General features: G+C 48.6%; 1 protein-coding gene and 1 non-coding gene across 2 annotated transcripts in view; both read right to left on the bottom strand.

Moving 5' to 3' along the window:
• Nucleotides 1-9,873: 9,873 nt before the first annotated feature.
• PYGM (glycogen phosphorylase, muscle associated) overlaps nucleotides 9,874-13,803 on the bottom strand; it is a 28,548-nt gene continuing 24,618 nt past the window's right edge. The window contains exons 17-19 of the mRNA XM_053368851.1: nucleotides 13,413-13,547; nucleotides 11,320-11,386; nucleotides 9,874-10,563 (exon numbers count right to left, since the gene is read on the bottom strand). Coding sequence (XP_053224826.1) covers nucleotides 10,411-10,563; nucleotides 11,320-11,386; nucleotides 13,413-13,547 — 355 coding nt within the window. The 3' untranslated portion in view covers nucleotides 9,874-10,410. The remainder of the gene's footprint in view (nucleotides 10,564-11,319; nucleotides 11,387-13,412; nucleotides 13,548-13,803) is intronic.
• TRNAN-AUU (transfer RNA asparagine (anticodon AUU)) lies at nucleotides 11,823-11,896 on the bottom strand. Its single transcript has one exon. It is a non-coding gene; the product is annotated as a tRNA-Asn (tRNA).

The following is a 13,803-nucleotide window of genomic DNA, read 5'->3' as shown; positions in this document are numbered from 1 at the left end:
CCAAATAAAAGACTTCCTTTATCCTGTATCTGGCCTCCTTATTTACTTCTTATAAGCTGTTTCCTTTATGAATGATTATTAAGATTTTTCTAATTATAACTTAAATATCTACAAAGTCTCCTGCAGACATTAATCAAAACAAGTCCAGGTATGTATTTTAGGGCACTGTTTTGTAAAGTATTCTCTGCATTTCCCCCATGCTTTTTGAAACTCTTGTCTAGTGTGATCTCTAATTGCCTCTGTTAATCTAGCCAGTTCAATATACTCTAACAGTGCCACAGGAGCGGCAAGGATCCTAATTGCTAAAAACTGGAAAAAAGAAATTGTGCCAACAAAAAAGGAATGGCCCAATCACCTTCTAAATCCGGCCCGCAGACGGTCCGGGAATCAGCGTGTTTTTACATGAGTAGAATGTGTCCTTTTATTTAAAATGCATCTCTGGGTTACTTGTGGGGCATAGGAATTCATTCTCCCCCCCCCCAATATATATATATATAGTCCTGCCCCCCACAAGGTCTGAGGGACAGTGGCCCCCTGCTGAAAAAGTTTGCTGACCCCTGGCCTAAGAAACACCTGCAGGGTCAGGTCAACCTGTTCTCACAGTGGCCAGCCTAAGGGAAACCCACAAGCAGGATTCAAGCCCAAGAGCCCTTTCCCCTCCTGAGATTTCCAGTAAGTAACTGATATTTCCTGCCTCCAACTATGGAGATAGAACAGAGCCAACATGGCCAGGAGGCACTGATAGTCTTCTCTTCCAGGGGTTTGTCCCACCCTCTTTTAAAGCTGTGCAGATTGGTAGCGACCCCTGCCTCCTGTGGCAGTGAGTTCCATAGTTTAACTGTGTGCTGCAACAATAAGGAACTTCCTTTTATGTGTCCCGTATCTCCCAAATCTTGCAGGGGAAACCTTCAGGGGGTCCGAGGTCAGGCCCACCCAGCCCACCCACCCAGGTCTTGGCAATACAGGCCAAGGCAGCTGCTTCATCGCCGTTCAGTTCCACCACCTACAGCACCCTCTTTTCAGGATCAGGCAGTCTAAGGTCCCCCCCACCCCACCCCACCTACTGGACAGCAGAGTGAGGATGCAGTGGAAAAACAACAGCCAGGTGCTTCTCTTTCAATCACTGTTTTTCCAACCTGAGCTTTTGGGGAAGCCCAGAGTGGGAAGAACTGAGAGTTCTGGGCCAATTCATAGAGGGCCTAAGCTCCAGAACCCAGCACCAAGGCTAAAACCTGGAATACGCCTAGGACAGTACGAAAGAAAACACCTTTGAGCATGTACAGACTGCTCCTTTCCTCACCCTCTGGACACGTATCTTGAGTCCCACCCAACTGAGATTCAGCAGGCAGACCTAAAGAGCCAAGCGGTTTCCTTTGGGTTTGATGGTGACTTTTAGCTGCGTTGTCATACTCGGCCATGATGCTCTCACTTTGGGTGCCACCCAGATTTGTAGGCACAGATCATCCTCTAGAATAAAATAGCTTACTAGGGAAATGCTGAAGTTGCCTTTTGGGGTGCCTCAGGGTCAATTTTTTATGGTAGCCCAAATCTCAGTTGTATGGGTGTATGTATATATCTCAATTTTAACTCATGAGCTATTGCTGCAATCTGCTCCTATTGTATATTTTATCTTTATGAACGCTGTTTTTATTGTGTTATGTTATGTGAGCTGGTCTTTGACCGTAATAAATTATCCATCTATCTACCTTGGGTGCCATACGCCGCCTCTCGACCTAACCTACCTCACAGGGTTGCTGTGGGGATTAAACAAGGAGTGGGGGGAAACTATGTGAGTCACCTTGAGCTTCTTGGAAGCAACGGTGTGATGTAAATGCAAAACAATGAGTGCATTTTTTAAAAAAAAAAAGGCTGATGTTTTGCTTCATTATGATTGCTGGCTCTAATCGTTTAATGAATTGCGATGGTGGTTGGAAGGACCTTAGTTGATTCCTTTTGCTGCCTTGAGAGGATTTCACCCTTGAAGGTGGCTTTAAATGTTTTTAATAACACAAAGTGAAGAGTGGGAGGTACAGATTGTGAATCAGATTACTCAGATTGGCCAGGAAAGGGAGAACTACTACATGAGGTTGCAGACCCTCCAAGGGTCCCTATTTTCAAAGGACGGTCTCAGATTTACAGAAGCCATCCCAGTTTCTGATTTGATCCTGGAATGTCCTGCTTTTCCTTAGGACATTCCTATTTTCATTGGAGAAATGTTGGAGAGTATGGAGTCATGCGACCCCCCGAGCCAAAAAGATAAGTAACTATACAACCTTTAGAATACACTGGTATCTAGGGTTACAAACGCTTCAGGTTACAGACTCCGCTAACCCAGAAGTAGTACCTCTGGTTAAGAACGTTACCTCAGGATGAGAACAGAAATCGCGCGGCAGCAGTGGGAGGCCCCACTAGCTAAAGTGGTACCTCAGGTTAAGAACAGTTTCAGGTTAAGAACGGACCTCCAGAATGAATTAAGTTCTTAACCAGAGGTACCACTGCACATCTGAAGGCTGGGAAGGGGTTTTTTTGTTTAATGTTTTATTATGTTTTTAATCTATGTTGGAAGCCGCCCAGAGTGGCTGAAGCAACCCAGTTTGATGGGTGGGGTATAAATAAAATTTATTATTATTATTATTATTATTATTATTATTATTATTAGTTTTAAGGAATAGGATTTCCCTGTTTTCATAGGAGAAAAGTTGGAGGGTATGAGGTCATGACCATGGGGCAGGCCTCACCCCCCGGCTGCCTCCCCACCCACAGAAAAATGACTTGAATAAGGCACTCTCCTTTTCTGATGGGTTCAATTCAAATATCTGTTCCCATTACTTTCCCTTGGAAGGATATGGAAGAACAGCATCACGCCATCCCTGTTGCCTTGTCTGTCACAGCTCTAAGGCTGCCAGGTGCCAACTTTGCTCTGGGAGTTACACCTGGGTCCCCCTGAAGCAAGGAGACACAGGTGCACCGGCTGCAGATTTGCCCACACTCTCTCCTCAGAGAGGGTGCTATTTTAAAGCAGCGTCCGGGAATAAAGAGGGAGTTTCAGGCTGGCGGTACTGGCAAAGCCCAGCGCATGATGCATTTCTTTATTTAAAGCGATTTTCTCCTGATCGTCAGCTCCGGAGGCTCAGCTTACATGCAATCAAGTAAAAACAAAAAAACAAAAACAAGGCAGTCCGTCCCATCAGCCTTAAAAAATCAAGACACAAAAGGAAAAAGGCATGGGGAGGGCAGAGGAAAAACAAGCTCCAATTGCTGAATGTGGCAACGGAGGAAGAGGATGCGGTGTCCCCTAGAAGTTTTTGACTACAGCTCCCATTATCCATGACTATGGCCACACTGGCTATGGCTGATGGGAGTTGGAGTCTTGACTAGGCCTGCTCCCTGTTGGCTGGAGGTCACGTCAGGGCAAGTTGGCATTTCTGAAAGCAGCCGGAGGTGGTGATGGAAAAGACTCTCCCTGCTGGATATTCTGAAGAGCCGCTGCCAGCCTGTGTTGACCAGCTGTAGCTCAGTAGCAGAGCATCTACTTTGCAGGCAGAAACACCTCGGTTCAGCTCAAAGGCCGGCTCCAGCGTCAGTCCTGAAACTTGCCTGTTGTGTCTCCCTAAAGCTCCAGTGAGTTTTCCCTTAGGAGTCAGCTGCTTCTGTTGGTGCAGGAAGAGCAAAGGTGGGAACAAGCAAGCACACAACCAAAAACCCCACAGCCATTCCTGCTTTCTACAGACAGTGCCATTATTGGTACTATTTTTATGCCCTTGAGATTTTAGGGTGAAAGGCAGTCTACAAATTTAATTCATAAAATAATAATAATTTCCCACTGGCCTCTCCAGGAAGGGCCGAGGCCCCGGAGAGTCACTGCCAGTCAGTGTAGACAGTCCTGATTTGGTAGAATAAGGCAGCTTCCTAGAATCATGGAATTATAGAATTGGGAGGGATCCCAGGGGTCATCTAGTCCAACCCCCTTCAGTGCAGGAATCTCAGCTAAAGCATCCTTGACAGATGAACATCCAACCTCTGCTTAAAAACCTGTGGTGCCCTCCAGATGCTGGACTACGACTCCCATCAGCCACAGCCCCCTGGTTGGGGTTGCTGGGAGTTGTAGTTCAAAATGCCTGGAGGGAAAGCTGGAAGAGGTTTCCTCCAGCCAGAGGTAGCAGGAGGATACGTGATTTGAGGGGGGGGGGCGTGTGCATGGTGGACGGTGTGCAGGTATGTGCCCAGCTCCCAGCCCTGTGATGGTACAGCTCAGTGTGTGGCACAGCAGCCGCCCGACCGCGCAGCCAATTATGTCTTGCGGCTCCCCTACCAGCTGCGGATCCAATTATGGGCCTTGCAGCGCCAGCCTGACCCAGAGGATGAGCCCTGGAGGGGGTCCCAGCCCACTGCTCTCCTGCAGGAGGAGGTGGGGGAGCTGGGATCAGAGGAAATCGCCTCCAGGCAGGGCTTCAAAGCTCAGAAGAGCCGCCCCCATCCTCCCACTTGCCAGCCCATGCCTGCTCAAACCCCTGCTTAGGAATATACAGTATGCCAAGTCAGGCCATTGGTCCATCTAGTTCAGTATTGCCTGCACTGGCCAGCAGCAGCTCTCTATGGTTTCATCCCAGTCCTAACTGGAGATGCTGGGGATTGAACCGGGGACCTTCTGCTTGCAAGGCAGGTGCTCTGCCACTGAGCTACCTCCCTCCCTCCCAGGCTTCACTGATGCCAGCACTTACATCCCTGGATTTGTGTTGGTTTTTTTCTTAAGGAAACTGGGACTCAGGCTCTGGCACACTAGGAGGAATAATAAGCAGAGAGAGCCTTGGGAGCAGCTGAAGAATGCTTTCCCTTCAACACAGATCACAAACCCGTTTTGAACATCGGTCCTGCAAGGAGTAACGTGCACTCTGATCATGCACAGAGTGCCTCTCTCTCACCACTGGGCAACCCCCTCCCATGCCCACATCCTAGGGTGGAGCTCACCCTGTTTTAGAAATGTCGTTTTCCTGCCCTCCATCCCATATTTGTGCTGTGCTTCTCCAGCGGAGAGGACACACACACAAGTGGTTTTGCTCAGCCAAGAGGGCAGAACGCAGAGGACCCATGGGGAAGGAGGAATGCCTGCTCTTGGCAATGCTCAAGATCAGTTCTTCGCAGCCCCCGTGTGCTCAAGGGTTCGCAATACAGTACTAGCACTGTTTTTACCTAGGAAAGCCCTGCTCAAGATTAAGTTGCAAACACAAAACTCCGAATCTCAAATATTCTAAGATGATCTAGTGTAATTACTTTTCTTACTAGTAATAGTTTTTGAGATCAAGATTTAATATATATTTTTAACTAAATTGTCTCTGTTATACCCAATTGCAATTCAGTGTATTCCTGCTGTGTTTTATGATTTCCCTGATATTGTAAGTGAGCTGGAACTGGTCTGTGACCGTAATAATAAAATTCATTCATTCATAGTTTTTGGAATTGTTTCTGGAAGACAAGTTGAAATTTGGAGAAAATGGCTGTGTGAAAATAGCACCCCTGAATCCACATTCTTTTTCCTCTGCTGGTCTGCATTTATTTGAAGCATTTTAACCTTACTGTTCAGAAGGGGGGAAATGCTTGAGTGCCGAGCACCTCTCAGACATCTATAGGAAGACAGTCCCTGCCTTCAGACAGGCAACACACAAAAGGAAAAAAAGATCAGGAGGGAGAAGGAATTGAGCAAACTCACTTGCTTATTTCATTGTTCTGTTGTGTTTTTGTATATTCTGTTGGAAGCAGCCCAGAGTGGCTGGGGCAACCCAGCCAGATAGGCAAGGTACAATAAATAAATAAACAAATAATTATTATTATATTATATTGAACTGGCAACAGTTCAGTAAGAGAAATTGCTCAAAAGTCTCTCAGCAGAGCCAATGGCGAAACTTTAGGGTGAAAGGCAGTCTACAAATTTAATACATAAAATAATAATAATTTTCCACTGGCCTCTCCAGGAAGGGCTGAGACCCCGGAGAGCCACTGCCAGTCAGTGTAGACAGTCCTGATTTGGTAGAATAAGGCAGCTTCATAGAATCATGGAATTGTAGAATTGGAAGGGAACCCAGGGGTCATCTAGTCCAACCCCCTGCTGTGCAGGAATCTCAGCTAAAGCATCTCAGAGTGGCTGGGGAAACCCAGCCAGATGGGCGGGGTACAAATAAGAAATTATTATTACTACTACTACTACTACTACTACTACTACTACTACTACTTGTACAGTTCTGCAGACAGAGTACCTCGTTTGTTTTCCTGGCTCTCCCAGCAACCCCACAAGGTAAAACTCTGCAACTCTTAAGGAAAGTGAGAAGAAAGTTGTGGCAAAGGTGGCTTTTAAGTCATCCCTCCCAGGTTCCCTTCTCTTGACCAAATGAGGAGCTCCTCCTTGGACCCCAAACACTATGAGGGCACACCAGGACTGATACAAAGCTCATCACCCTCTTGCAAGAAAACATACAGAGAAACACCCCAGGTCTGCTAAAGAAGACAAGCAGGTGTGGCTGTGGGGCAGGGACTATTTTTAGGGATGACTCTCTGGGTGTGAAGGAGCAGCTGTTGAGGCTGACTGGAAGGGCTGGCGGGGAGGAGAATGGCACATTCTCAATTCCCTGCCTGACGCCTTAGGGACCATCACTGACCCCTGGGGACCAAGGAAGGGATTTGCTCAAGGTCATGGGGGAAATGGGATCTTTAGCAAAGAACGGATCTAGTATTTAGGATGGAGGCTCAGACTGGCTCTCACCTGCCCCTGCTTTTTGCCATTAAGATTTTTATTGAAGTTTTTTCGTGATACAATAGGATGCAGAAAATTAATGTAAACAAAAACAGCTACAAAAAAGAAAAAAAATTGAGCATGGAGTCCTATCTTAAATGTAGTTCTGAACCCTTAAAGGTAAAGGTAAAGGTACCCCTGCCCGTACGGGCCAGTCTTGACAGACTCTAGGGTTGTGCGCCCATCTCACTTAAGAGGCCGGGGGCCAGCGCTGTCCGGAGACACTTCCGGGTCACGTGGCCAGCGTGACAAGCTGCATCTGGCGAGCCAGAGCCGCACACGGAAACGCCGTTTACCTTCCCGCTAGTAAGCGGTCCCTATTTATCTACTTGCACCCGGGAGTGCTTTCGAACTGCTAGGTTGGCAGGCGCTGGGACCGAACAACGGGAGCGCACCCCGCCGCTGGGATTCGAACCGCCGACCTTTCGATCGGCAAGCCCTAGGCGCTGAGGCTTTACCACCCCCACAAATGGTAGTAGCCCCTTCCAGCTGTCACCTGGGATCTTCCCCCAGCCTCTCACTCTGGGAGACCAACCCCACGGAGGGACCCTCCATCAAGCATCTACCTGCCCCATGAATGTGCAATCTCTGGACCCTAAGAGAGGCCCCCAGCAGAGGACACCAAAGAAGAAAGAAAAGGAAAAGAAGAAGAGATAAAAAGAAATGAAATGAAAAAGGGATACAAGAGAAGGGGGGGTGGGGAGAAAGAAGCAAGACCACCTGCTCCCCATATATATATATATATATATATATATATATATATATATATATATATATATGAGAAATGTTTAAGAGGAGGAGAGCCTGAATGGCAAAGATCTAGTATTCACAATCTATTATAAAAGGGGGAAAAGGAAAAGGACATTCTCCATCAAGGGGTAGAATGGGAAGGATAAAATTAAACATTGTACTGACTCAAAGCTGCTGTAAGGTTTGACTGCAACATCTTACTGGGTTAGCACCTGCCACTTTTTATCACTTGTTGATTCCAGCACATGCAGAAATATGCGTCATGGATTGTGCAGCAAAAAGTGTTCTGACTGTCCAATGTCACCTCAACAGAGAATGCTGCTATGCTCTCGCACACACCCTGGACTGAACAGTGAGAAGGTCCAGGGGTAGTTTCCTTTGGTTTTGTAATATTTGCATTTATTTATATATGTGTAGGCTGAACACTCCAACAGGCACCTGAAGGTCCAGTGTTCCCACATCCAGTTTCTGGAGAATATCTTCCCACCAGCCAGCACCCTAATGTGCTCACAGATCACCCACTCTGGATGTGTGTGTGTGTGTGTGTGTGTGTGTGTCTCAAACTGCAGCTTGTCATTTGTTTCCTTCACACATAGCAGCTTCCCCAGTTTGAGCTCTGTGTGTGTGTGTGTGTGTGTGTGTGACACCTTTTGACCTTGTTCAAGCTCCCAGGCTGGACCAGGAGAAATACAGCCCTAGTGGCTTCTCTTCATTTCCTTTCCAGAGAGACCCAGGGCACCCCCTTCTCGCTAACATCTGCACATGACATCTACAAACTGGACAGCTTGGAGCCAAAGAAGATGTCCTCATGTGACTCTGGCCCAGAGTGTCTGGAGCAGCAGCCACAATGGAGACTCTTCTGGCGCTGGAACAACTTTGGAGATAGATGGACGCAGAAACTTTTGCGGATTAGAGTCCAACCAAGTGTTCATCTCAGTTGGGCAGGTGCATATGGGGTTTTGTAAACTGTGGGACCAAAGAGCAGGTCTGCTCTGTGATCTTTCTATCAAAGCTCAGGTGTCTACAAGGTCAGCGCAACCATTCACCGCTGTCGTCGCTGTTGATGTCACAAAACTTCCTCCTTTTGCCCATTTTATGTCTCCCCGGTTTTGATCCAAGACCAAAATGAATTGGATCAAATTTGCTGATCCGTTCCAACTCCCCAGTTCCCCACAGAAACTTCCCTGTCAAAGGCGTTTTCTTGACAACCGGGGAGTGGCTGAGGTCAGCAGCAACCAGGGAGTTATGCTGCCATTTTAATTTTTTTATTTTATTCAGGTCTCATGTAGACAGCGGAAGGGGCACCGTGGGCAAGCGATGGCCCTAGATCATGTGGGAGGATGAACAGGTGAACATGAACCCCTGGTCAGTTGCTTAGAACGTAGTGCTGGTAACACCAAGGTTGCAGGTTCGATCCACATATAGAACAGCTGCATATTCCTGCATTGTGGGGGGGGGGTTGAACTAGATGATCCTCAGGGTTCCCTTCCAACTCTACAACTTTATAATTTTCATAGTGGCCAACCAGTTGCCCCAATGAGCACAACACAACACTCTCCCCTCCTGCTGTTTCCAGGAACTAAGAACCATTTACTGCCTCCAGCTATGGAGAGTGAGCGCAGCCATCAAGGGTAATAGCCGCAAAACTACTGCTTTGTGTAAGAGGGCTTTTGGGTTGTCAGGTGTGAGAATGAAAGAACGCTGTAGATATGGGGGAGGCAGGATTAGGAACACAAAATGCAGCCCCCACCCCCAATGGACGGACACATACAGCCTCTCCCAGCTGCAGGACAGATTTGTCTGATTTTCTGAGGATAGGCAAATCCTCAGGGCTTCCTTTAATAATTCCCCTCTCCCTCCATCCCAACCCACCCCGCTCATTTCCAGATCAACCCTGAATCTTCGGAGTCTAATCCATGGGTAGGCAAACTAAGGCCCGGGGGCTGTATCCGGCCCAATCGCCTTCTAAATTTGGCCCATGGACGGTCTGGGAATCAGCGTGTTATTACATGACTAGAATGTGCCCTTTTATTTAAAATGCATCTCTGGGTTATTCGTGGGGCATAGGAATTTGTTCATGTTGTTTTTTCCCCAAAATATAGTCCAGCCCCCCACAAGGTCTGAGGGACCGTGGACTGGCCCCCTGCTGAAAAAGTTTGCTGACCCCTGGTCTAATCCCACCTTGCTTAGAGTGACCCTGGTGGTTCTGCATCTTAAAATAATAAAAGATTTAACAGTGGGGATCCATCGCACTCCACATTACACCCTGCTCAGAGGAAGACGCTCCAGGAATGCACAAGTATCCGCCCCCCGTAAAAATACATTCCTGCGGCTGACAGTAGTTTTAAAAACCTTTATTATTATTTTCATCCGGTATGGCGCCCTCTCCCCTCCAGGAGCCACGTTGCTCCATTTTGACGAAACAGGCCAAGTGCTGCTTTAAAAGTGAGGAGATAAAATCCTCCCTCCCTACCCAGCAATACATCCCTTGAAGATAAAAATGGGACAGAGAAGCCCCCTTAAAAAGGGGGGAAGCCATAGACACCCCTTTGAACAAAAGAAGGGCTTCAGAAGCAGAGATGGGTTGTAAAATCAAGGTGTGGACCCCCCCCCTTAAAATAAATAGCAGAGCATGGCAGGAAGGGGGGAGAAGGGGGACTGGGCCGAATTGCCTGCCCACAGCTCCTATGGGGCAGATTCTAAAATGGGGAGAGGGGGAACCTAGACAGAAAAACAATCTCCTCCTTTGACCTCCTTCCCCCTGCAAGAAAAAGTGATTGTACATTTGGAGCCAGATGAAAAAGGGGGGTGGGGGACCCATTGATTTTGAGCTGCCCCATTGAAGTTGCTGATGGCACATGGGGGGGGGGGGTCCTTCACTCCCGAGGCTCGTCAGGGGCGGGGATCTTTTGGCGGCTGGGCTCAACACCCCAGATTTCACGGGCGTACTGGGCGATGGTGCGGTCGCTGGAGAACTTTCCGGAACAAGCAATGTTCCTGATCACCTTCTTGGTCCACTCCTTGGTGTTCTGAGGATAGAGACCAAAGCAGCGAATCATGAGAGGGAAGAAGGGAGCCTCCCCCCCACATTTCAGTGTGTGGGCACCTGGACACCCCTGCTCAACCTGTTCCCAAACCATTGGAGAGGACCAGCTCTAGGGCCTCCTGTGGCCAGAGGTTCAGCTATGAGGATTTCCTTTTAAAGCTGGGATTCTTATTGTTATGAGTTTGTGGGTGTGAGACACCCTAAAGCCCTGGGTATAATAGGTGAAAGAATTTAATCATCTCTGCCTCCTCCCACTCATCTGCTTCAGCTTCTGCCTCTGATTCTGGACTTCTCTCTGACACCAACTCTCCCAGCTCACTAAGCCCTGTTGCCTCTTTGCAGTCTTCTCCCTCTGACCTCTTGCTGTCCCATCACCACTCCCTGGGCTCTGAGCCTTCTTCCCTTGGGGGTTCCCTCCACCATTCCTCTTGTGTCCAACCAGGGCATGACACTCCCTTCCTCCACCAAGAGTCAATTTGAAAGACAACGCCAGTATTTTAGGTTAGGGTTTTAGAACTGGAGTTAAGAGTTATGCAAGGGAGATACTAAGCAGCAGACTGGGGTGACAGTCAGAGAGCAAGGGTTGAGGTCTGCTGGAGACTGCTTGGCTTCCCTGTCATTCAGCACATCTGGCATTGACACCTGATCTATGAAACATACATGCACACAGCAACGGTCCTTTTTCACCAACGCCATCTCCATCCCACTACCATTGGGCATGTGGGGGGCACTGCCTCACCTTATAAAGAGCATTGACCTTTTCTTGACATTTGATGTAGGACTCGTAATCGGCAAAGACTTTGAACCTACAGGGAGGGGAGAGAAGCATAACAACGCAATTCAAAGCGGTGGCGATGGGTTGCGCATTTATTCAAAATCCAGTTAAAACTCTTTCATTTAATTAATCTGACATAATTGATGGACTTGATCCAGTGGTACCAGCTTTTCAAAGTCCGATAGTCATTTAATACCTCCAGTGCTATCCCTGCTGCCCTCTTGCCTCTAAGCGCAAGCGTACACACACACACACAGTCACTGCCCCCCCAGCCACTAGGGTAACAGGAGCAGCCACAAAACAACTCCTCTGCACGCACGCACACACACAGAGAAGTATCCAAAGTACAACCTGCAAGCTGACAAATCACACCCAGCAAATCCCAGCAAAGCCTGTGGAATCATAGAATTGTAGAATTGCAAGGGCTCACAAGGGTTGCCTATCTGTGATGCAAGGCAGGACTCTTTTGCCCAAGGTGGGGCTCGAACCCACAACCCTGAGATTAATAGTCTAAGGCTCTACCAACTGAGCTGTCCCAGGAGTTACAACTACAGGCTATCACAACATTTGGGAAAGTGTAAGCCATGAACTTTGAGAACTTTGACCAAACTGCAGGAGGCAGTGGAAGACAGGAGTGCCTGGCATGCTCTGGTCCATGGGGTCACGAAGAGTCAGACACGACTAAACGACTAAACAACAACCAGCCATGAACAGTTTCCACAATCATTGGAGGGCCAGTTCGGGGAGAGATGAAACATCAGCTCAGGAACCGGATTTGGAGGGGATTGCTCTTTCCCACCTCCCTCGGCCAGCCAGTGCCACTTTAGGCTGCCACCTGCTGGGCAAATAGCGGCCCTAACAGAAGACCATGGGGAGATGGGAGTTTTTCCACTTTTCTTTAATTAACTATAGGTGCATTGGGGGGGGGCACTGTTATTCAGACCAGAAAATAGAGGGAGAGGAAGCTTCTCTCTTCCCAGCCATGCCAGGGACCAAACTCCACCCCTACCCAACATGAGCTTAGAAAAACAGGTTTCATAGCCACTTTTTTGGGTGGGGGGAGGATAATCTTTGTCCTGATAAGGAGCCCCCTCCCCTCTCCACGTGCCACAACCCATGCCTGCAATTAAAACAAAAGGTGAAAGGTTTTCCCCAAAAGGCACAGTGGAATTGAACAAAAAGAGGATTAAACAAATTCACTGGCCTCTGGGTGCCAGCTGGGCATCACAAGTGAGGAGAGGGGGCTGTGGCACTCGGGTTCTGATGGGGGGCATCTGCTGGGTTACTGGGCAAAACAGGATGCTGGACTAGATGGGCAAAAGAACAACCCAACACAGACTTTGGTTCTAAGCATTAAGCCCAGGAGTGAGGAGCTCTGGCTATTCCACACACACCCCTGCCCCCCAAAAAGTTACAGGGAATGGCAGGTGTGGAGCAGGCAGAGACACAGCCCACAACTCTTAGCCCACAGCCAGTCCCTGCAGGAAGCCAGCTGGCTGGCCGGACTTCAAAGGAGCACCCAGGACTCCTGGCAACCCCTCCCACACCACCACTGCTTTGAAGTCTGACCTCATTGCTACATCAGGTGATTGGCAGGTGGGTGGTCCTTCCAGGATAGCTGAGTTGGTTGAGCACGAGGCTCTTAATCTCAGGGTGATGGGTTCCAGTCCCAGGTTGGGCAAAAATATTCCTGTACTGCAGCGGGTTGGACTCGATGACCCTCGTGGCCCCTTCCAAATTTACAAGTCCACACCTGTTGAATCTGGCCCATGAAGGGGCAGGGGAGATTGAGATCTTGCCCACCCCTGAGTGAGCATCGGGTGTGCTTGGTCCTGAAGCTTCCCTCTCTCAAAAGGTGGGAAAGGATGCCTTGTGATCAGTGCCCAGGCCAGGTTCGTTTCATTTGTTTGCGGGGTGGACAGGGCGAGACGCACCTTGAGCAGCAGAGGCACCGCAAAAAGAGATGGAAAGGAAGAATTTGGCAGCGCTGAGGCCTCCAGAGGGTTCTGGCAAGCAAGGCAGCAGCACTCCCCCACCCCAATGCCCAGCCGTCTCACCTGTCGTGATACATGAGCATGTTGACAATGTCCTTAAAGAGGTCCGGCTGCTTGGGAGAAAAGAAGCCGCTGCTCAGCTGGTCGATAACTTGCTTCAGCTCAGGGATGTGGTCATAGTAGTCCTTGGCACAGTAGCTGCGGGGCAGGGGGCGAGGAGAAAGGGCAGAATTTAACTCAGAGCATGTGTAGTATCCACACCCTCCCAGGCCTTCCATACGTTCTTAGGTAAGGATAATGATTTCAGTGATGGCTGTGGTACCTCTAGCAGCAGTGGCAGTCTAGCCCTGAAGAGTGCTCACTCATGAACAACATCGGGAGAGGCCTACTGTGCTCATCTCCCACATACCCTTCCCAGGAACAACAACAACAACAACAATTTATTTATATATAC

This window comes from Podarcis raffonei, chromosome 16, assembly GCF_027172205.1.
Source record: "Podarcis raffonei isolate rPodRaf1 chromosome 16, rPodRaf1.pri, whole genome shotgun sequence".
NCBI lineage: Eukaryota > Metazoa > Chordata > Lepidosauria > Squamata > Lacertidae > Podarcis > Podarcis raffonei.
The sequence above is the reverse complement of the archived record's forward strand: the minus strand, read 5'-3'. Positions and strand labels throughout refer to the sequence as shown.